This window comes from Abrus precatorius, unplaced genomic scaffold (genome assembly GCF_003935025.1).
Source record: "Abrus precatorius isolate BTA unplaced genomic scaffold, Abrus_2018 Scaffold6, whole genome shotgun sequence".
NCBI lineage: Eukaryota > Viridiplantae > Streptophyta > Magnoliopsida > Fabales > Fabaceae > Abrus > Abrus precatorius.
This window is the reverse complement of record NW_020874406.1, coordinates 20,599,700-20,623,013: the sequence shown is the minus strand read 5'-3', so window position 1 is coordinate 20,623,013 and position 23,314 is coordinate 20,599,700. Positions and strand designations below refer to the sequence as shown.

The 23,314-nt window shown below is 31.5% G+C and overlaps 1 protein-coding gene across 1 annotated transcript; it reads left to right on the top strand.

Moving 5' to 3' along the window:
• The first annotated feature begins 151 nt into the window (after positions 1-151).
• LOC113869694 (protein SRG1-like) lies at positions 152-3,585 on the top strand. Its single transcript, XM_027506143.1, has 5 exons — positions 152-216; positions 1,293-1,556; positions 1,823-2,070; positions 2,148-2,472; positions 2,945-3,585. Exons 2-5 carry the CDS (start codon positions 1,344-1,346, stop codon positions 3,191-3,193), a joined length of 1,035 nt encoding a protein of 344 aa, XP_027361944.1. The 5' UTR covers positions 152-216; positions 1,293-1,343; the 3' UTR covers positions 3,194-3,585.
• The last annotated feature ends 19,729 nt before the right edge of the window (positions 3,586-23,314 follow it).

The window sequence follows — 23,314 nt, the reverse complement described above, 5'->3', positions numbered from 1 at the left end:
GAAAACGTTTATTAAACTACAAAAATCCACTTATTGGTTCAACGTTTTATTAGGCAGAGGGGTCATTTTACTGTATGCAACGCTGATATTGACGAAACTTATTTTTCTTTCTTTCTTTTGTAAACACATACCATTCAAGCGTTTCATTTCCTCTTAGAGATTGCCATTTCAAATCACCATTGAAGCTATCTTGTGCTTTAGTAGACACAAGGTAAGATCTATCTCACTTGTATCTGTTTTCCTTTTTGGCTTATGAAAGAATATAAATGAAATCGGCAAGTTGACTTTACAGAACCGAATCTGTAATTATCCCCTCTTCAAACTGTGATCATGAGAGCATTATTATAAGATTTGTGTTGTCTGAAACCGTGTGTGGTGTTAGATGCATGATTTTTTTATATGGACTTTGGTTCTTCTATTTGGCTATGTTGAGATTGCGGAAGTTTCAATGATTCCACTTTGTTTCTATTCAAGTATAGAGCTAATGTTAGATTTATGGATGATTCAGTGATTTTTTGGTATTCATCTCTGATTAAAATTAGAATTTCATCTTCATAAAATGTATTGACCTTTCTTTAATGTTCATCATCATTATTATGTAGATTGCCAACCTTTTGATATACTTTTTATTTGAGTGAATTTCAATGTCAGCTCTGAAAGAAGAAAATTTACTTTTATGTCATCAACACAGCCTTATGTTCTTCTCCAAATACTTTTTCTAACAATTTTTTTTAAGAATAATATCAGTATCATCTAATTTTATTTTGTGTATATGGTATGCAAGTTTAAAAATATTCATACATTGACACATTTTTTAAAGTATAGTTAACTGCTATTTCTCTTTTTATTTTCTTTGACACTATTATTTTTGCTATGTTCAATTTTTAATCAACGAATGTTTTAACGATTTTACATTTAATAATTAATTTTTATTTGATACATGATAATAATAAAATATTAATTTAAGATGATTAATATGATAGATGGGTAGTGTAGTAAAATAAACAAATAATAACTTTTTATAAAATTTAAAACTAATTATTTTCTTAATTTATTTGCAAAATCACCTTATATGTCAAAAAAAAAAAAGGTGGAGAAACTAAATGTAATGAGACGTGGAACAAAATAATTGCTAACGGATAATTAAAAATACAAGGGTAAAATTATTTAACAATAATAGTGCATTGAAATATATGCTCCTTTATAATAAAAAAAAATATTGATTATATTTTTATAATGGCATCCAACCCTCTGCATGATTTGGATAAAATCTATATTAATTGCACCTGCTGGGCGTGTGGCTTGAAATCTACCCAAGAAAGAGCAGTCGATATTTACAGAAAATGTCTCTATTAGTGCCTTCTGTCCATGAACTTTCAAAGCAACCCATCACCAAAGTTCCAGAGCAATATCTTCAACCAAATCAAGAGCCTCCTATTTCTAATACAGAAACTTTACCGCAAATTCCAGTCATTGACTTCAATATATTGTTATCTGGAGATGTAACAGAGCTACAGAAGCTTGACCATGCATGCAAGGAGTGGGGTTTCTTCCAGGTTTGAATTATTACGCATCCTTTATTTTAATTTTTACAAGTTAAAACTTCCCATAGATCACATCAAAGAGTTCATGTGACAAAATAAAAGCCGAAGAAAGTTTTAATAGAAACAATGGCCAAGTAAGATTGCATTATATAAATGGAAATCTCTATTGTTCATTATCTGTAATTTGATTTTATGCTCATTGCGTTTAATGAATAATCTGTGGAGGATAAATTTAGTTTCTTATCTTTAAATTATTTCCACTGCAAAAATAATTACAGTTGGTTAATCATGGAGTCAATCCTGTATTGGTGGAAAATGTGAAAAGGGATGTTGAAGAGTTCTTAAATCTTCCAATGGACAAGAAGAAGCAATTTTGGCAAACCCCAGAAGATATACAAGGGTTTGGTCAGTTGTTTGTTGTATCTGAGAATCAAAAGCTAGAATGGGCAGACATGTTCTTCATTCAAACTCTTCCATCATATGCAAGGATTCCACGCTTATTTCCTAACCTTCCCCAACCGTTGAGGTTGTTTGCTACTCTATCTTGTATTTGTTGATTGAGTGATTATGTAGGTGACTTCAACAAACATTGTTTCATTGCAGAGATAATTTAGAGAAGTACACATTAGAAGTGAAAAAACTTTGCATCACAATCATTGATCGTATGGCAATAGCACTTAACATAGAACCAAATGAAGTGCTGGATTTGTTTGAAGATTTATCTCAAGCAATGAGGTGGAATCAATACCCTCCATGTCCTCAACCAGAAAATGTCATTGGATTGAAACCTCATTCTGATGCTGGTGCCCTTACCATCCTTCTTCAAGGTAATGAAGTAGATGGCCTACAAATAAAAAAAGATGGAAAGTGGATTCCTGTGAAACCCCTCTCAAATGCTTTTGTTGTCAATGTTGGAGATACTATAGAGGTAATTGGCAGAAAACCTTCCTAGATCTTTTTATTATTTTATATTTAAGTGTTAGCATGTAAGCAACTTTCAACTTATATTTTTAAGTTTTAAAAATTTAAAAGAGAGCGCATAAAAAATAAAATATAAATATAAATATAAATTAAGTTTAATTTATAAAAAGAGTTTAATTCATTTTATCATTTAACTTTTTACTTTTATAAATACCCAATTAATAATTTATCCAAATCTAGCTATACTCAACCCTGAAGTGTGACTCAATTAACTAAATTAACTGCATATGATATGAGCAAACTTCATTTGGGGTTGATAAATGGATGTACCCAGCGGGCAAGCTCAAGTGAGTGCGTCTATGAGTATTAATTTGACACATAATGTCACAAATAGTATGAGTATACTCATGGCTAGAAAAGGAAAAACAAACTATTTTATTTTGAAGACACTTTGTTACCTTTCTTAAATGGCTTTGCAGATATTAACAAATGGAATCTACCGGAGCATAGAGCATCGAGGAACAATTAACTCAGAGAAAGAAAGAATTTCCATTGCTACATTTCACCGACCTCAATGGAACAAAATTATAGGTCCATCACCAAGCCTTGTCACTCCTGAAAGGCCTGCATTGTTCAGAAGAGTTTCTGTTGAAGATTACTATAAACCATTCTTCTCCCGTGAGCTACAAGGAAAATCATGCCTTGATATCATTAGGATTCAAAATTAGATTGGCAATAACAAAAGTATAAGAAGGATTTGGCTTAGGATGAAAAAATAAAACATCAACTTGCTCCTTAAGTATGACTCTGCCAATATATTTAGTCCTTCAAAATAATGAATAAAAAATCAATCTAGTTTCTAAAATTGACACCATCCATCAATTTAGTTCATTACATTACGAATAAATAAATCTAGTCTCTGAGTAATATGGTTTGTTTGATTTGCATGGACCAAATTGACAGATAGTTAATCAAGGATTAAATTGATTGATTCAATAATATTAAGAGTTGAATTATTGCCTTGGGTGTCAATTTCAAAATCTAAGTTGATTGATTGTTGTGAACTAAATTTACTCTTATATAATATCATATAGACCAAATTATTAGTTGTGTCTACTGTAGAAAATAAATCGATGTTTTACTTAATTTAAAATTGAGCATGTACATTGAAAATAATTAGGTGATGTAATAGAATATGAGCTGCTTCAATCGGGATTACGATGGGGACACGAATCGAAAGGAATTTAAAGAAAAAGGAAAATGATCTTTGCAATCAGGTGGCAAATTTATTATAATATTGTAAATTAAAAAATAATTTATTATTTTATAGCAAATCTGAAACAATTTCTCAATCTGGAGTGTTTTTGCCACGTTGATCAAATTTTTGCCAAACGGCTGGCGAAAGTAATTAATTTTTGAATTTTTTTGTACAAAATATGACTTCTTAGAGCGGTTAATTTGGAACCGCTCTCATAAGTCTATTTTAGAGAGCGGTTCAAAAGGAACCGCTCTCATACTAGATCTTATATTAGACCTGATATTCCTAGGTCTGTTAATCATGACCCCTCTCTAAATCTTCAAGGTTTAGATACTTCTTCTAGGATTCCTAGAAATGTTTATCAGACTTCTGAAAAAGAAGACGAAAATCAGAGTATCCAATCTCCAACCTACTCTTCCCTTAATGAGTCTTATGATGTTATCTCATAAATTCATTATAGATAAGGAAACCCTTAGGAAAGATTTCTACTATGAGGAATGAAAACCTCAAAGAGAGTGGTTCTTTCAAAAATATAGGGGAAAAGATAGGTCAGATATCTAAGAGAAATTCTATCAATTTCTCGAAAAAATCAAACAAAATATTCTATTCTTTGATTGGTATCATGCTTATACCATTCATAATAATATTGATTATCCCTGGCAAGAGGATGTTATTAGTACCTCCTCTGCTAATGTCATATCCTGGCAGATCAAAGACGGACAAATAGTCCAAAGTGAACTACCACCCACATCTCAATACCAATTACCTAATTTGAAAGACAAAGGCGGTAATCCTGTTACTGCTACTCCTTTTAAGTCAAAGAATCCTGAAGAGTCTATCACTCCTCATGACATCCAAGGCCTCATGGAACAGGCCAATTATACCAATAAATACCTTCAGGTTTTAGGAGAAAAATCTCTGTTAATCCTGTCAAACCTAAAATTGAAGAAGCAACTTCTTCATCCTCTCAACCTCAATTAGAAAAACCTCTGTTTAAACCTTTTAAGATTAGTGCCAAAGCTAAGCAGAAAATCTTAGAACTTAGGCAAAAAGAAAAAACCAAAGTGAACGAAGAAAACCAAAACGAGTTGCTTAGTAAAATCACTAGCCTCCTCACTACCATTCCTGACACTCCTCAACCCTCTGAGGAATCTAGTGCTAAACCCAGGACTAGGTCTCTTGCCAAAACTGTCAATGTTATTTCCAAGACTGATTCAGAACATTATTCTGAAACAGATTCTGTTTTAGCTATCAATCCAATCAACAATTGAAAAAATTCTTCCAAGCTTTATTATAATAGAGCTACTGCTCCTGACCTCATTTTAGAAGAAAAACAAGATTTTATTCAAAGTTTCAATTCTAATGATATTTATATTTGGAATATTGATGGATTATCTGAATATAATATCATTGCCAAACTCCAAAATATGTCGGTTGTCGCCATGGGCTATTTTACTAATCAAAATATGCCAGAAGACACCATTGTTTATATTCTTGTTGCTGGTTTTACTGGCCAACTCAAAGGTTGGTGGGACAATTATCTCACTGAAGCTGACAGAAATAATATTCTCTCTGCAGTCAAAATTGATGATAAGGAGAAAACCATTGTCAGTGACAATGAGCATCTCCCTGATGCTGTGTATACGTTGTTATACACAATATCCCAACATTTTCTTGGTGATCCTTCTCTTTGGAGGGAAAGATCAGGAGAGCTTCTTTCAAACCTCAAATGTGATTCCTTAGAACATTTTAAGTGGTATAAAGATACCTTTATGTCTAGAGTCCTAACCAGAGAAGATTGTAACCAAGCCTACTGGAAAGAAAAATATCTAGATGGGCTTCCCAAAGCTTTCGGAGATCTTATTAGAAGTAAACTCTGAAGTCGTTCTCTTACTGGAGAAATCAATTATGATAGTTATGATTATGGTCAGCTTACTGCTATCATTATACATAGCGGTATTAAAGTCTGCCAAAAGGATAAACTCCAGAAACAGCTTGCCAAAGAAAAAGCCTTGAGCAAGAAAGAATTAGGATCATTCTGCGAGCAGTTTGGTCTTCCATCCTGCTCCCCCAAAAAGAAGAAACATGCCCCTAAGAAAGAGGCTGTCGAACCTTACAAAAAGCCCCACAAACGCAGGTACAATAGAAAACCCAATCCTAAGAAACAAGGGGAAAATGTCATCCCCACCAACATTCCCAAAAAATTCAGAACAGGCGTAATCTGTTACAATTGTGGTAAACCTGACCATATTAGCAAATACTGCAGGTTGAAAAAGAAGATTAGTAGCCTTAATCTAGAGCCTTTTATAGAAGACCAGATTAACAATCTCCTTACTGATACCTCTGATGAAGATTCTGTTAAAGAATCTGAGGAAGATATCAACCAAATTCAAAATGATGACCAAGTTTCCTCTTCTGATAGTGATGATACTCCAGAAATCAATGTTTTGACAAAAGAACAAGATCTTCTTTTTGAAGCAATAAGTTCCATTTCGAATCCCCAAGATAGAAAAGAATTTTTAAATAAATTTAAAGAGGTTTTAGAAAATAAACCTAAACCTAAAGAATATTTTACTTCAAATAAATTCAACATTACAAATATTTTCAAAAGACTAGAAAAAAATTCTAGCATTAAACCAACCACTATTCAAGATCTCCAGATTGAGATAAATAATCTCAAAAAAGAGATCAGAGAGATCAAAGATCAACAACAAATTCACCAAGTTATTCTTTCTCAGTTAGATGATGATGAATCTAATATTGAGAAAGTAAAACTTCCTGAAAATAATGATTCTGTGAAGGTTGATTATGATAATCTAGAAGAAACCTTTATGTGTTTGATCAACAAGGTCAAAATACAAAAATTTTATATTAACATCAGAATCGTTATTGATGATTTTGTTCTTGATACCTTAGCCCTCTTTGATACAGGTGCTGATTCAAACTGTATTCTAGAAGAATTAATTCCTACAAAGTATTTTGAAAAAACTTCTGAAAAACTCAGCACTGCTAGTGGTTCGAAGCTTAAAATTAATTACAAGCTTTCTAAAGCTGTAATTGAAAATCAAGGGCTTAAGATTGAAACAAACTTTCTTCTTGTAAAAAATTTAAAAAATGAAGTTATTCTAGGAACACCTTTTATAAAAGACCTTTTCCCTCTTCAAATTTCGAAAGATGGTATTTCCACTAGTCATTTAGGAAAACAAATAACCTTCAAATTTTCCAACAAACCATTTACAAAAAATATTAATTCTATTCAAAACAAAATTAATCAAATTAATTTTCTAAAAGAAGAAGTTTCTTTTGCCAACATTGAAAAACAATTACAAAATCCTTCGCTTCAGAAGAAAATCCAATCCCTTTTAGGAAACATCCAAACTTCCATATGTTCTGACCTACCCAGTGCCTTCTGAAATAGGCAAAAACATATTGTTAGTCTTCCTTATGAATCAGGTTTTAAGGATAGCCAGATTCCCACTAAGGCCAGACCTATTCAGATGAATGAAGAACTTATTCATTATTGTCAGAAAGAGATTAAAGATCTCTTAGACAAAAGCCTTATTAGAAAGAGCAAAAGTCCTTGGTCTTGCTCCGCCTTTTATGTTAATAAACCAACAGAGATCGAGAGAGGTACTCCCAGACTTGTCATTAATTACAAACCCCTTAATCAAGCCCTTCGGTGGATTAGGCATCATATCCCCAATAAAAAAGATCTTCTTAACAGGCTGAGTTCTGCTAAGGTCTTTTCAAAATTTGATATGAAATCAGGATTTTGGCAAATCCAAATTTGTAAAAATGATAGGTACAAGACTGCCTTTACTGTCCCCTTTGGGCATTACGAATGGAATGTTATGCCCTTTGGTCTGAAAAATGCTCCCTCCGAGTTTCAGAAAATTATGAATGATATTTTTAATCCTCATTCAAAATTCGTCATTGTCTATATTGATGATGTCTTAATTTTTTCTCAATCCATTGATCAACATTTCAAACATATAAATGTTTTCATCAATGTTATTAAACAAAACGGTCTTGCCGTTTCTAAATAAAAAATTAGTCTCTTCCAAACCAATATTAGATTCCTTGGTCATAATATCTACCAAGGTACCATCATTCCTAGCAGCAGGTCCATTGAGTTTGCTGATAAATTTCCTGACAGAATCCTTAATAAAACCCAATTACAAAGGTTTTTAGGATGTCTCAATTATGTAGGAGATTTTATTCCCCACTTAAATAACATCATTAAACCTTTACATGATAGGCTTAAGAAAAATCCTCCCTCTTGGACTGATGTTCATACCAACGTTGTCAAAGAAATCAAAAATAGAGTCAGGAAGATAAACTGCTTATATCTTCCTATTCCTCAAGCCTTCAAAATTGTTGAAACTGATGCCTCGGACATAGGTTACGGGGGCATCCTCAAGCAAAAGATTGGGTCACATAAGCATATCATTGCATATACTTCTAAACATTAGAATTCTGCACAGCAGAATTATTCTACTGTTAAAAAAGAAGTTTTGGCATTTGTTCTATGTGTTTCAAAATTTCAATCTGATTTATTAAATCAAAAATTTCTTATCAGAGTAGACTGCAAGTTTGCTAAAGAAATTTTACAAAAGGATGTAAAAAACCTTGCCTCAAAACAAATTTTTGCAATATGGCAAGTAATTTTAAGTGTTTTTGATTTTGATATTGAGTATCTCAAAGGCACTTCAAACTCTCTTCCTGACTACCTTACCCGTGAATATTTACAGGATAAGTAAAATGCCTAGAAAGGCAACTACCCCTTCCAGGGGAGGAACTACCAGAGGTGGCAGAGTCAGGCTAGCCCTGACATTAAATAAATCAAAACCACAATCTGCTTCGGCAGGTTCAAAATCCTCTTCCGAGTCATCTACCTCCATTGAGTCATCGACTCAAAAGGCAATCCAAATTGTTGAGTCATCAACACAACAATTTGGAACTCCAAAAGAATCTTCCAAAAAGACTGATTCTATTGTTAAAACCACAAAACAAACCAAAGCAGATTATGCTCTCTCAATAAGTACACTCTTAGCTGTCCAACAAGGAAGTCTAACTAGCCTACCAAAAAAATCATGGGCTGATATTGCCTCTGAAGAAGACATGGAAATAGATTTAGCAAGTCTAAATACTATACTCCAGTCTTTTAATCAAACCCAGAGAATAATAACCAATCCAAGCAAAACATAAGGGACCCTCGACCTTCAAAAGGGAAAACAAAAATCTACAAATCCAAACCATTATGTAGCCAAAGGAAAATTTTCCTCAGTCATACAAATGGAACCTGAATTTTGGGACAAGAACCCATACAAATCTATTACCAAAGTCTTTCCACCTGGATTTCATTTTAGACCATATGCGGCAAATAAAACCAGGCAATTCTATGAGTTTATCTTAGTGGATTCAGATTCTGTTTCCATTAAACACTACAAAGACCAAAAAGATCTTTCAATCACAACCCATTCTACAATCCAGATCCTGAAAGTCTTAACTCCAAAGGCTTTTGGAAAAAATTTGAACTCTTATAAAAAGTTCTCCCAACCTTTTGACCCAGTAGGATATAATTACTGGGATTACATAGATGCATGGATAAGAACTTTCTGATTCCAAAATAAGCTTAACCGACATTCTTGGTTAATATATTTTAAGAAAAATCAGAATTATGACTTTCCAAATTGGTTTCTCCAATGGTGGGACTATTTTGGACCAATTGAAGAAATCCTTCCCACACCCGTCAAAGAAGGGTACAAAATTTACAAGGGCAGATATCTGTGAGAATCAAGAATTCCAGCAGACCTCAAATATTTCTATGACTTTGCTTTAGCATGGGTATTCTCATGGCAATATAGATATGGCAAAAAAGAAAATGAAGACACGCTCCCTTTATTGCACAGGTATTCCTTTGTAAAATGGTGGAATCAATTCAATGCCGACCATGCTGAATATTTTGAAAAAAATCCAAAATTATTAAATTTAGCAGACCCAGCAACATTTCAATTCCTTAACCAGAAATCCAAAATTGCAGCATTTCTATCAGGATGCGATACCAAAGAAAAAATGAAGAAAAATCTACAAGATGTTCTTCTGCTCTTGCAAAGCCAAGAAGAAAGAGAATCTTCTACAAAACAAAATACCAATATTGAAGAAATGTATCAAAATGAAGATGATTGTTTCGGCATCGACATCCAAGATCTTTAAAAATTGGTACTGTAGAAAATAGTTCCAGTTACCAACCGGAACTGTAGAAATAGTACTAAAAAAATTTTCTATATAAGGAGGCCTCGACTATACTGTGAGGTACCCTTTCATTTAAGAAAGAGAAGCTCTGAGAAATAGTCCCTTGTAAGCCTTCTTCTTTGAGATCTTTCAATAAAAGTTTGCTTTTTCAATCTATTTTTCTCCTCTCCCTCTTAGCTGGTTCTGTTCGGACTACAGTCGTCCGGCTTTCTTCTCTTCTCCCCTCACTAGATCTGTGTTGCTTCTACCACCGTTCTAGTTTCTTATGTTTTAATCTTACAATTTACATACTGCACTTTTAATTTCTGCATTTCATTTAGTAGTCCTGCTACTGCCTACTTTCCTTTCAGTCTTTTAACTTCTTTTTATTTTTTGTCTTTGATCCACTTCGGGTAAATCTGGTATCAGAGCCTGATGGGGAAGTAGGAATATAACTGTTGTTTGTTTATAACTGTGCTCTTCTGGATCTGGGCTTTAAATTTCTTTATGAAATTTCTGTAACCATGGTTTATAGGTTGGACAGCTGACAGGCCCTTCGGGTGGGACCAGTTATGGTCGTCCCTGTCTGTAACAACGCCACGAACTAATGGTTCTGAAATATTACTTTTGTATAGTTTGTTATTTTTATGAAAATCCTTTACCGGAACTACAGCAGTTGTTAGTTCTTTTGAATAGGGCTGTAGCAGTAAGACCCATATGGTTGAAAGGGCAGTAAGACTAATTTGACGATGCTATATTCAAAAGAAACTAAACAACAGAAGAAGCTGGTGGCTATGGTAAAAGGATTTTCAGAATTTTGTAATAAAAAAAAAAAAAGTCCATAAATAACCAGATCCAGTTGAATAAGTTATAAATAATTAACAGATGTATTGTTACGGAACCAGATGAGGGTGATGAGCCAGATGTGTTTTATTTATGTCTAGACTGTTAAGATCTTTCTCCCGTATTTCCTTCCGTTCTGGCTCTAGTTCATCTTCTTCCTCTCCCACAAAACCCAATTTCTTTGATGATCAGGAGAGACATTCTCCGGAAATCACACCCAAACACAACCTCTTTAACGAAGAAGTTCGATTCGAAGAGATCAACCAAAGTATGGATGACTGGACCATCCCAGTCATTCCTCAGGATACATTATATGTTCCTGAAGATCAACCCAAGAAAAATAGTTCTTATTACATTATCAAGACTGTTGAAAATAATATCCCTTTAGGGAAAGGTATAGGAGAAGAATTTCATCTCCTGTCTAAATCCTCTCTCAATGACCACAAAAGAAAATACAAATACCTTCACATAGGATGTGTTCAGGTAGCAATCAAACCTCTGATAGACATAGGCATAGATGCTGCTGTCTTAATTTGTCTAAGAGACATTCGTTATAATAAGTTTGACGATTCTCTTATAGGAACAGTTAAAACCAGTCTTGGTCAAGGTCCGATTTATTTTAACTGTTTTCCCAACAAAACTGTGAGTCTTATGGTTAAACACATCCTAGACTCCTTGTTTCTCAATATTTGCTTTCATGGGTTAGACATGAAAGAGGGATCTATTCCCGCAGCTCTCATCTATAGGATTCAGTACAAGGTCATGAACTCTTGTGCTTCTAGAGTCCTTCTTAAACCTCAAAAAGGAGAAACTACTTTGTTTATCACTGATATGACAAAGGCCAATGTTTCTCTACCTAGAATTATCAAATGGAATGAGGTTACTCTCCCAGAAAAATGGGTTATGGATAAAGCCTCACCCAGTGTTCCTCGTCCTGCTCCTCAAATACAAGATATTTTGCAGGACAATTCTGGAAAGGTTGAAATAACCTTTGATAGGAGAAACTCTTTCTCCTCAAGGATCGATGCTTATAGTAATCGATCTGACTTTGTCTCTGCTAGAAGATCTTTAAGAGAGCGGTTCCTTTTGAACCGCTCTCATAACTCTATTTTAGAGAGCGGTTCCATTTAAACCGCTCTCAGAAGTGCATATTAGAGAGCGGTCCTGCCGGAACCGCTCTCTTAGATTTAAAATGAACGGTTGGGGAGATTTTGATACACGTGGCAACATCTGAGATGATTCGCGCTGCTACTGGCGAAAGTTTATTTCGCCCTACAGCTAGCGAAACCGTTCAGCCATGGCCAAATGTTCAGTACCTTTGACTGACGTCCTTCTTCCTCCTCCGTAACCGTCCTCCTTCGTTTCCATTTTGCTTTTCTCCGTCTCTACTCCTCTATCATCGTCCTCCAGGTAGAAGTTTCAAAATTTGTTTTGATTTGCTGTGAATGATCAAATACTGTTACGAATTTAAGAGGTATGGAAGACAAATTTATTATAATATTGTAAATTAAAAAACAATTTATTATTTTATAGCAAATCTGAAACAATTTCTCAATCTAGGGTTTTTTTGCCACGTGGATCAAATTTTTGCCAAACGGCTGGCGAAAGTAATTAATTTTTGAATTTTTTAATATCTATTTCGCCACAAAAAGTATGAAATATGACTTCTTAGAGCGGTTAATTTAAAACTGCTCTCATAAGTCTATTTTAGAGAGCGATTCAAAAGGAACCGCTCTCAATAGTCTATTTTAGAGAGCGGTTCCTTTTGAACCGCTCTTATAAATCTATTTTAGAGAGCAGTTCAAAAAAATTTTACATACAAATTTTATATAAATACAAAACTCTAATTACTAGCATAAAATTAAAAAATATTTTAATTTTTTCATATTTCCAATTTAAATCTACATAAATTACATTTAATTTATAATTATATAAAAACTATTACGTTTTTTACAGTAAAAAATATTATTATTTACATACAAATTTTATTTAAATACAAAACTCTACTTACTGCATAAAATTAAATTACATTTTTATTTTTTTATATTTCTAATTTAAATCTACATAAATTTTATATAAATACAAAACTCTAATTACTAGCATAAAATTAAATTATATTTTTATTTTTTCATTTTTCTAATTTAAATTTACATATATTACATTTAGTTTATAATCATATAAATTATATTACGTTTTTAAAAGTAAAAAATTTTATTATTTACATACAAATTTTATACATACATTTCATATAAATTATGATTACTGCATTGAAAATTTTACAATTTTAAAATTTTACTTCAATATAAGTGTAAAAATTATTTATTACAATCAAACTAAGTATAAATTATTATATTTAGTTTTATATAATTATTTTATTTAACTCAATTTTTATTATTCTGTATTTTAATAAATATCTATAATAATTTCTGTAAACAAATTTTATAAATCTTAATTTAACCTATCTTCTTAACAAGGCAAAACATGTATCAAGGAGGACAGTCGGTTTCGCTAACTGCAGGGCAAAATAAACTTTCGCCAGTAACAGCGTGAATCATCTCAGATGTTGCCACTTGTATCAAAATCTCCTCAGTCGTTCATTTTAAATCTAAGAGAGCGGTTCCGGCAGGACCGCTCTCTAATATGTACTTCTGAGAGCGGTTCAAATGGAACCGCTCTCTAATAATGAAATTTCAGAGCGGTTCATATATGAACCGCTCTATAAAATTACTACTGAGAGCGGTTCAAAAGGAATCGCTCTCTAAAATAAAGTTATGAGGAGAAATTGTTTCAGATTTGCTATAAAATAATAAATTATTTTTTAATTTACAATATTATAATAAATTTGCCAGTATGGAACTATAACAACATGCATTTATATATTATTTTTAGTTTGATTTTGTTAATTAGAAAATCTGATAATAATATTGTAATTTTTTTAAACTCTACGTATGTAAGTGATTTGGTAATTAAGTGGGGGTGAGTGAAGAATTTGCTGAAAGTTTATTAAAGATTAGTAAAAAAGAATTTAAAATTTAAATAGTTTTTTATTTATTTATATATAGATTAATATGTTTTTAGAAAAAATGAAATGTGATATAGTTAATTAAAATATAAAATTATAATTAATTGTTAAGAAGATAGGTTAAATTAAGATTTATAAAATTTGTTTACAGGAATTATTATAGATATTTATTAAAATACAGAATAATAAAAATGGAGTTAAATAAAATAATTATATAAAACTAATATAATAATTTATACTTAGTTTGATTGTAATAAATAATTTTTACACTTATATTGAAGTAAAATTTTAAAATTGTATTTATATAAAATTTATGTAGATTTAAATTAGAAATATAAAAAAATAAAAATATAATTTAATTTTAGGCAGTAAGTAGAGTTTTGTATTTAAATAAAATTTGTATGTAAATAATAATATTTTTTACATTAAAAAACGTAATAGTATTTATATAATTATAAATTAAATGTAATTTATGTAGATTTAAATTGAAAATATGAAAAAATTAAAATGTAATTTAATTTTATGCTAGTAATTAGAGTTTTGTATTTATATAAAATTTGTATGTAAAATTTATGTAGATTTGTATTTAGAATAATTAAAAATTTATATATCTTTAGTTATAATATGTATAGAATATAGGTTAGTATATTTAAAAAGAATTTATTTATTTAATTTTGTTTATATACCTGATTTTTGTATTTATAATATATTGTAATGAATATAATATGATGTCATTACAATGTGATAATGATTTGTTAGAAAATTTGTTTAACCTTTATAAAATATGTATTATTAATTTGTTAGTAAAATATAAATTATTATTATTATTATTATTGAATGAAATTTTTTTACTAATATTTTTTATTGTTGTATAGATGGCATCATCTTCACAACAAAGTAGGGTTATTAATCCCGGGCCAGAAGATCCATCACTTCTTTAGTTTCAGAGTATTCATATTTCTGAGCATATTTGGGATGGACGTGATCACCCGATATTGAGAGTTAGGAAGAGTCCAAATATTCCCGGTGGATTAGAAGGTATTCTGGAAGAAATTATTCCACATCTAGAGTTAGCGGGTTTTGTTGGAGTGGCTAACTTGTCTAAGCTTCCTGTAGACGTGGGATTGATTACTGCATTAGTAGAGAGGTGGAGGCCTGAGACGCACACCTTCCACATGCCTCCTGGAGAGTGTACTATTACCCTTCAGGATGTTGCTATTATATTAGGATTACGCATAGATGGGAGACCTGTTATAGCACCCACTGGGGGTGATTGGGCTTAGATTGTGGAAGACAGCCTAGGTATGAGACCAGGATCAAAGGCTTTTGTAGGGAGTTTCTTGAAGATGAGCTGGTTGGACGAACACTTCAGTCATATTGCCATGCATAATCAGACTCTACTGCAGATCACTCAGTTTGCTAGGGCATATATATTGAGGCTTATTGGAGGGTTCATGCTTCCTGATCACTCTAGTAGTAGGGTATCTGTGAGGTACTTGCCTTTGCTTGAAGATTTTGAGTTGACCGGTCAATATAGTTGAGGTTCTGCAGTTCTAGGTTATTTGTACCGAGAGCTATGTATGGCCACCAACATTGATCGTGTTGCTATTGGAGGACTGACTGCGTTAATTGTGATCTGGGCTTGGGATAGATTTCCCCAGATAACACCTATCAATCCTCCCTATAGTCATCCTTATCTTCCATACGGTGTTAGGTAAGTTGGTATTGTTATTGCTGGCACTACGCATTTGTAGGTGTTCTATAATGTTATTTGTTTGGCTTCATGTTTTTATGGTCAATTACTTGCAGATAGTTATCCCACGGTATCAGAGGGGAAAGAAAGATGTCCACTACTACAGATATATTTTTGATCATCTAGCACGTGATGAGGTATTATAGCCAACTTTTGCTGAGTTACTTATTTAAATAACATGTTAATTACGTACTTTTTTGTTATTAATCTGTTTTGTATGTCATCATACAGATTGTGTGGGTGCCATACAATATGGAACTCATCAATATATTACCACCTATTTGTAGAGACGGTATGGACTTATGGAGGGCAGTGGTGCCACTTATATGTTTTTAGGTATGTGAGTGGCATCAACCTGATAGAGTAATGCGTCAGTTTGGTATGGTTCAACACATACCAAGGACTCCTTACCAGCCTGACCAGTTACATGACCTTACTCTCAGAGGGAAGACTGGAGAAGATTGGTCAGCCAAGTTCAGTGCTATGTTAGAAATTTGGGAGAGTGGACGACTTTAGGTATTGACTAATGAGCCTCAGTATGGTTTACTTAGCTCAAATTCAGAGTACATGCGATGGTATGTTAGTCATACTAGTCATTGGATGACTAGGGAGACAGCAGTATCAGCTTTGTTGGTATGTTTACAAAAATATATACTTTTTTCACTATTACTTTCTGTTTTATATATAAAATTACAGTAATGGTTACTTTTGACTATTTTTAGGGTGATGTGATGGAGAGATTGCATTACTTGAGCACTGATGGACAGGATTCTTTTACCTTTAATGAATTGAAGGACTTGTCTGAGACTCTTCTGTCATTGAAGAAGGAGCAAGATTGCATATTAGAGCCTGTTTCATCCTCAAATCCACCAGTACAAAGTGGTAATCCTGTCGATCCAGACTTACACATAGATCAGCCGCATCAACGAAGAGAAGGAAGAGGCTTGACACGTCGACGGAGACAAGTGCAGGCAGCAGAGTGGGCTGTCCCGGTTATGCCAGAGCGACCTGATGGTGTCTTTCTAATACCATCAGAGTTTCCTTTTCAACCATCTAGTTTGATGACAGCCCCGACTTATTTCCATTCATCACAGGGTACACACCATCCATCAGAACACCCATCATCACCTTTTACAGGAACAGAAGATTACATCCCACGACCTGATTTCTTTTTCACACCTCCTCACGAGCACCATTCGCTTTTGACTCCAAGTGCCCCATACAGTCAAGTTGACCCTATACCATCAGACATACATCCTATAGAGTTAGGTATTGATCTTAATGTTGAGTTTGGTGCAGTTGCTGATTTAGGATATGTTCGTCGGAACCCTCATCGAGGAGCTCGAGATAGACAGAGGCAATGCATCTTGACGCCAGAGGATCATCATCATTAGGCACACAGGGGGGACAACAATGACATGTTTTTATGTAGCAACTTATTTTAGTTAACATATATTATTGCTAGTGACTTTAATGCTTACTCTAATTATTAATTTGTTTGTGCCTTTACTTGATATAACATTAATGGTTTCATTACAATAATTAATGACAATTACGATAAATAACAATATCACAAGATAAAAAAAAAATACAAACACCAACATTGTATGATTTGGTTAACCAAAATTGTTTTGTTGAGGACAATGACGTCGATTGTGACCTACTTCATTACACTTGGAACACCTTTGTCTAGTTTGTGACTCAACCCAGTCCATTTCATTCCTAATACGAGTTGATTTTGGTCGGCCTTTACCTCTTGCTCTGTCAACATCAGGCATTAACTTCCATTCGCAGTTTGTAAGGATGTTGCATTCATTTCCCAGGGGCTTCCACTGTGGGGAGTATGCATTTACAACATATTGCATTGAATAAACAGGATCCACATATTGCCAAAAATCGATACTCACGGCTATACAAGCGGCTATCACATGTGAACAAGGAAATCGATAAGACTGAAATCTTCCACATTCACAGAATCTTCTATCCAATATAACTGTCCATTTGTGTCCACCCCTTTGTGTTATTGGATTAAAAGCTTCTTCAACCTCAAAACTTTTTCTTTGTATGTCATACCGATGAACTTGGTGTGATGAAGCTTCTTGTTGATTTTTTTGAATTTGCAACATAACTTTACGACAAAACATGCTTCCATTGTGAAGGTCAGACATGGCCTCTTCTCCACGCTTCACAAAATATTCAACCAATCGTCCATAGGTGGCTTTAACTAGTGCACATATGGGCAGGTTTCTAGCACCTTTCAACACTTTATTTACTGATTCTGAAAGATTTGTAGTCATGTGTCCATAACGCCGTCCTTCATCATCATAAGATAATGCCCATTTCTCTTTTGATATACTGTCAATTCACCTTTCTATATCTTCAGATTCATTGCGAAATCTAGTTAACTTTTGCTGAAAAATGACCTTCGATGGTGTATAACCTACATATACAACATTCAAAACATTAAAATATCTATCCACGGATTCGATGGATATTTAATAATTTAACCATAATCTAGATAAAAAAATTAAATATACCCAATTTGATGAGTTCTTTCTTCAATGCTATATTCTTAAACCGGTGATTAAAGTTGCTGGCAATATGACAAATGCAATATACATGATACGCATTTGGAGGTTGCCACCCAATGTATGGATTTGACACAGCTCCTTTTATACTTTGATGTCTATCTGATATCAAACAAATTCCTGCTCTATCGGTAACATGCAAACGAATCAATGCCAAAAACCACTCCCATGCTGACAGTGTTTCTCCTTCAACAATTGCAAAAGCTACTGGAAGAACACAATTGTTTCCATCTTGAGTTGTTGCAATGAGCAACGTATGACGATACTTACCATATAAGAACGTCCCATCCACTTGTAATATAGGTTTGCAGAATTTAAAAGCCTTATGACATTGTTCGAATGACCAGAATAGTTGTTCAAATACTCTATACCTATTATTCACTTGATGACCAACCACATACTCTTTTGTTTCAAGTTTATAAACAGATCCAGGAGAATTTAATTGCATGTATTCTAACCAACGAGGCAAGGTAGCATATGATTCATCCCAATCACCAAATACTTTAACAATGACTTTTTGCTTCGCCTTCCAAGCTTTTTTATATGAAATTTTATATCCAAACTGAGCACATATTCGCTCTTGTATCAATGAAATATGTACCGACGGTTCCTCGTTCACCATTCCTACATAAAATAAATTTTCTCAAGTTAATAACAATGTCATTGTAAAAATAAAATAAAAAACTTGATATTTTACTTACCAAGAATGCATGAACAAATTAAATCAGAATCTAACTTTTGATGATCTTGAGAAATTCTCATATTGACACATGTATGTGAACCACCCCACCTAGTAATTTTCCACTTGTTTGAATTCTTCAACAATGAAGCCCTCAGTTTCCATGGACAACCAGAGGTATGATTTAAGCATTTAACGTACAAACATGTTAGTTTAGACTCAGCCACAAAATAACTTTGATGAATCTTCATTGCGTAATGTTTTAATGCATTCTTCACATCTTCTTTACTGTCAAAATATAAGCCAACAAATAAAGGATCTCCTTCAACCCATGAATTGACTTCTTGAAGATGTTCTTCATTCATTTCTTGATCAGGATATTCCCAATTAATATACTTATACTTTGGAGTAACATTCCAAAAAGGAATTACAGTATCTTCTGCATTATATTTATCATTAATATATAAATAAATAACCACAAAAAATAAATTCTTTATAATTATTTCACATTACCTCCTACATTTTCGGTTACTTGTATATGTAAGTTGGAATTAAACTCGCCTTCAACATCAGTAGAAGAAGAACTGCCTAACGAAATTTCTGCTTCATCATCTCCATCAGTGTAACTCTCATAATCTGAGTGTTCATTATCTTCATCAGCATCATTCCTAACTCCTTTATTGCAACAAATTTATCAGTTTTAATTCAATCAATTACATATATTACTTAAAAGACATTAGAACGAAAATAATTTTACCTTCATTATAATCACGACTCACAAGGGTCCTATCATTTTGTTGTGAAAGTGATAAATTTAAATTTATCGTCTGTAAGGACATTGATGAACTTCCACCAACAGCAATATCTACGTATAACTCAATAATATTTCTACTAGATTGTTGTTGAAATGCACTTATCATGCAATCAATATCTTCATCATCACATATATCCAAAGCTGTATACTGTCTAATATTTTCATCAATCAAAAAACGAGAAATTAATCTAGAAATCACTTGATTATGATTAAGATTGAGTTTCACATGGATTTTTCTTTTCAATGTTTCATAACTTATTCCTCGTTTTATTTGAATTACTTTTTTACTTCCTTCAAAACTTACTCCTTCATTTCCTTCATAGATTCTACCATTCCAATATATAATAATAACAATCCCACTCATCCTGCATTTTATTCAAATAAACTTTATTTAATATTTAAACTTTACAATAATTAACATAAATAAAATAAACAATACTCATTAATTAAATATAACTAAAATTATACATTCAAAATTAAATAATAAAATTATTAAATAACACATACCTGAGATTTTCTTCTAATGTGTCCTTCCGGTGAAAATAAGAGAAGGGTTGGGGTATATATATAGTGTTCAAACTTTGCAAGTGGAGTGTGCAATTTCGCCACTAAAATGGCAAATTTGTTATTTGTTTCGCCAGTCCAGTAACGAAATTAATTTAAAAATATATTAAAAGAAAATTTTCGCCATCAAATATGCGAAACTGTACTTTACGTGAAACGTGTCAAATTCTTATACATTTCGCAATTCGGTTGGCGAAATTCTTTTGACAGTCTGGAGACACGTGTTAACATGCAATTGGCTGTATATACCTAAGAGAGCGGTTCCCGCAGGACCGCTCTCTAATATGTACTTCTAAGAGCGGTTCAAATGGAACCGCTCTCTAAAACGAGTTATGAGAGTGGTTCAAAAGGAACCGCTCTCTAAAATGGACTACTGAGAGCGGTTCCTTTTGAATCGCTCTCTAAAATAGACTTATGAGAGCAGTTCCAAATTAACCGCTCTAAGAAGTCAGATTTCGTACAAAAAAATTTAAAAATTAATTACTTTCGCCCGCCGTTTAACGAAAATTTGATCCACGTGGCAAAAACACCCCAGATTGAGAAATTGTTTCATATTTGCTATAAAATAATAAATTATTTTTTAATTTACAATATTATAATAAATTTGCCCAAATGAATTTGTATAACCATGGTTAAAGTATTAGCATGTCACACCGTCTATTAAAAAATTATTCTTTAAATTTTTAACAAGGGTATCAAAAATTGTTCATATTCAAATCTTGAAAAAAAGCAATGACATTGAAAGTAATTTGTACACTATTATTAATATCATGATTATTTAATTATTAATTTAATATGAAACATTTTAATTTATTATATCTTTTAAAAATATTATATATTTTTTATAATAATAAACAGAACTTTATATAACTTAAGGAAATAACTTAATCATAAAATCTTATTTGATATTACTCTTAAAATATTTATATTTTATGAATTATTAATATGAGATATTAAGTCATCAATAATAATAATATAGTAGATTAATTTACTACGAGAACATATTACTTAAGTGTTATAGATTATTTTTAATATAATAATTATATATGTGACTTTTAGGTTTGAAATAACTACAATTCTTATTTGAAGATTTTAATATTTTAATCTAGTTAAATGCTATTTATACCAAAAAGTTAAAAGTTAAACGTAAAATAAATTATATACAAAAATATATGTGATATAAATTAAATTTGTTTATTCTACGTAATAGGTGTAATATTTATGAGTCTCTCTTAATAGACTTAAACTATAAAATGTATAGTCATGCTTAATTAAATATATATAATATACTTAAAAATAAAATTAGATTATAGAAAATGAATTAATTATGTCTAATTATATAATATATTATCATTAAAATAAGTTACGTCAAATTAATGACATTTTTTTATTTAAATAATGTATTATAATATATTGCTTATTATTTATAATATTAAATATTTGTATTTAATATTGTAACGAACATATAAAACTGCATACAAAAAATAAGCCTACTGAAAAAGTTAAACTATAATTTTATCTAAATGGGTTACACTCATTAAATATAAGTTGATTCATTTAATTAATGCTTATTTAAAAAATATTATAAAATTATCATTTTGTCTAATAATTAATATAGATATAACAAAAATGTGATATATCATTAATTTGTGTAAAGGAAAAATATATATAATAAATAAATAAATCTTTTAGTTTATTTTATACATGTTATTTATTATTTTTATTAAATATTTTATACATTTTAATTTATACAAATTAATAATATGATATACCTGTATATATTATGTTTGCATAACATAACAAAGAAATTTTTATATAAAGTAAAAATTTATATAAGGTAAATATAAAAAAGTTAAGTAAATTTAGAATAAAATTAAAAAAAAATACGTAAAAGAGAATTAAATATTTACAGTGTAATTTATATATTACTTTTAGATAATTTTAATTTTAAATCATACACGTTGTGGGAATTGTAAAAACAAACAATTTCAGTGAATATTTTACTGCTGAAATAGAAGATTCTGATTTGTAATATAAATGTTGATTATTAAGTATTATTTAATTTTGAAATTCAAGGTAAAAATTGTTAATTGAAAATATTATTATGAAATAGCATGTGAGTGCAGTATATAAGTAGCATCATACTTGTAAAACAGTATAACGAGTGAGTAACTCCTTCCAGTGTGGTGAAGAACGACACCATGACAGAGAGCCGTGCCTTTCCACTTTTGCTTGTCATTTTGGTTTGCACAACTGGTTAGTCTCTCTCTCTCTCTCACACACACACACACACACACACATGTGGTGTTTTATCTGAAAATGAAATATATTGAACAGCAGGAATTCCAAGATCGATTGAAGGAAGGGGACCCTTTGAATGCCCTCGGATGATAAACTGCACTCAAGTCTGCCAAGGAATTCCCAACTGCTGCGTACATGGTCAATGCATTTGCCAACCCTGCCCTTCTCACTTCCATTCGCTCCACACTTTTCCCATTTTTCGATTCAATTAGGTTTTCTTTTGAAATTTGGAGGAAGAAGGGAGAAAAATGTTTGAAGAATAAGGAAGAAAAAAGAGAATTAATACAAACTTCTATAAATTAGAAGAATTAAAAAAATAAAAGATTAAGAGAATTTTAGAAATTTTATACATCATTTGTTTAGTTAACTGATTCCACAAATTAACTATCCTAACTTTGGACTTGATTTAGCGCATCAGATCGAGAAGGGGTGCAAATAAGTTATTATCGAATGATTAGTACATGTTTGGTTACAATTCATTTTAAATGTTATTCTCTCCTTCTCTTTTTAATATCCGTTTTATAATATTAATAAATAATTAAATGCTTTTGTTCGATTCTATCTTTAACTATATATACAATTAATAAGAATAAAAAATTAATTAACATGAAAAATAAGAAATATGATTAAAAAAAGTAGTTAATTATTTTATAAAATTAAAATACTGATTACTTTCTTTAATTCTTAAAATAAAACTTTAAATGATGAATAAAAATGAAGAAAGTTAATTTTTTAATATTTATAAAAATATTGACAAATATTTTTTTAAAATAGAGTAAATTAAAGATGCATT

Bases quoted from the DNA above. Each gene is read 5' to 3' on its own strand.
- LOC113869694 (XM_027506143.1), top strand. From the start codon at position 1,344: ATGTCTCTATTAGTGCCTTCTGTCCATGAACTTTCAAAGCAACCCATC. The intron at 1,557-1,822 runs GTTTGAATTATT...AAATAATTACAG, and splicing joins AGGAGTGGGGTTTCTTCCAG to TTGGTTAATCATGGAGTCAA. The intron at 2,071-2,147 runs GTTGTTTGCTAC...GTTTCATTGCAG, and splicing joins AACCTTCCCCAACCGTTGAG to AGATAATTTAGAGAAGTACA.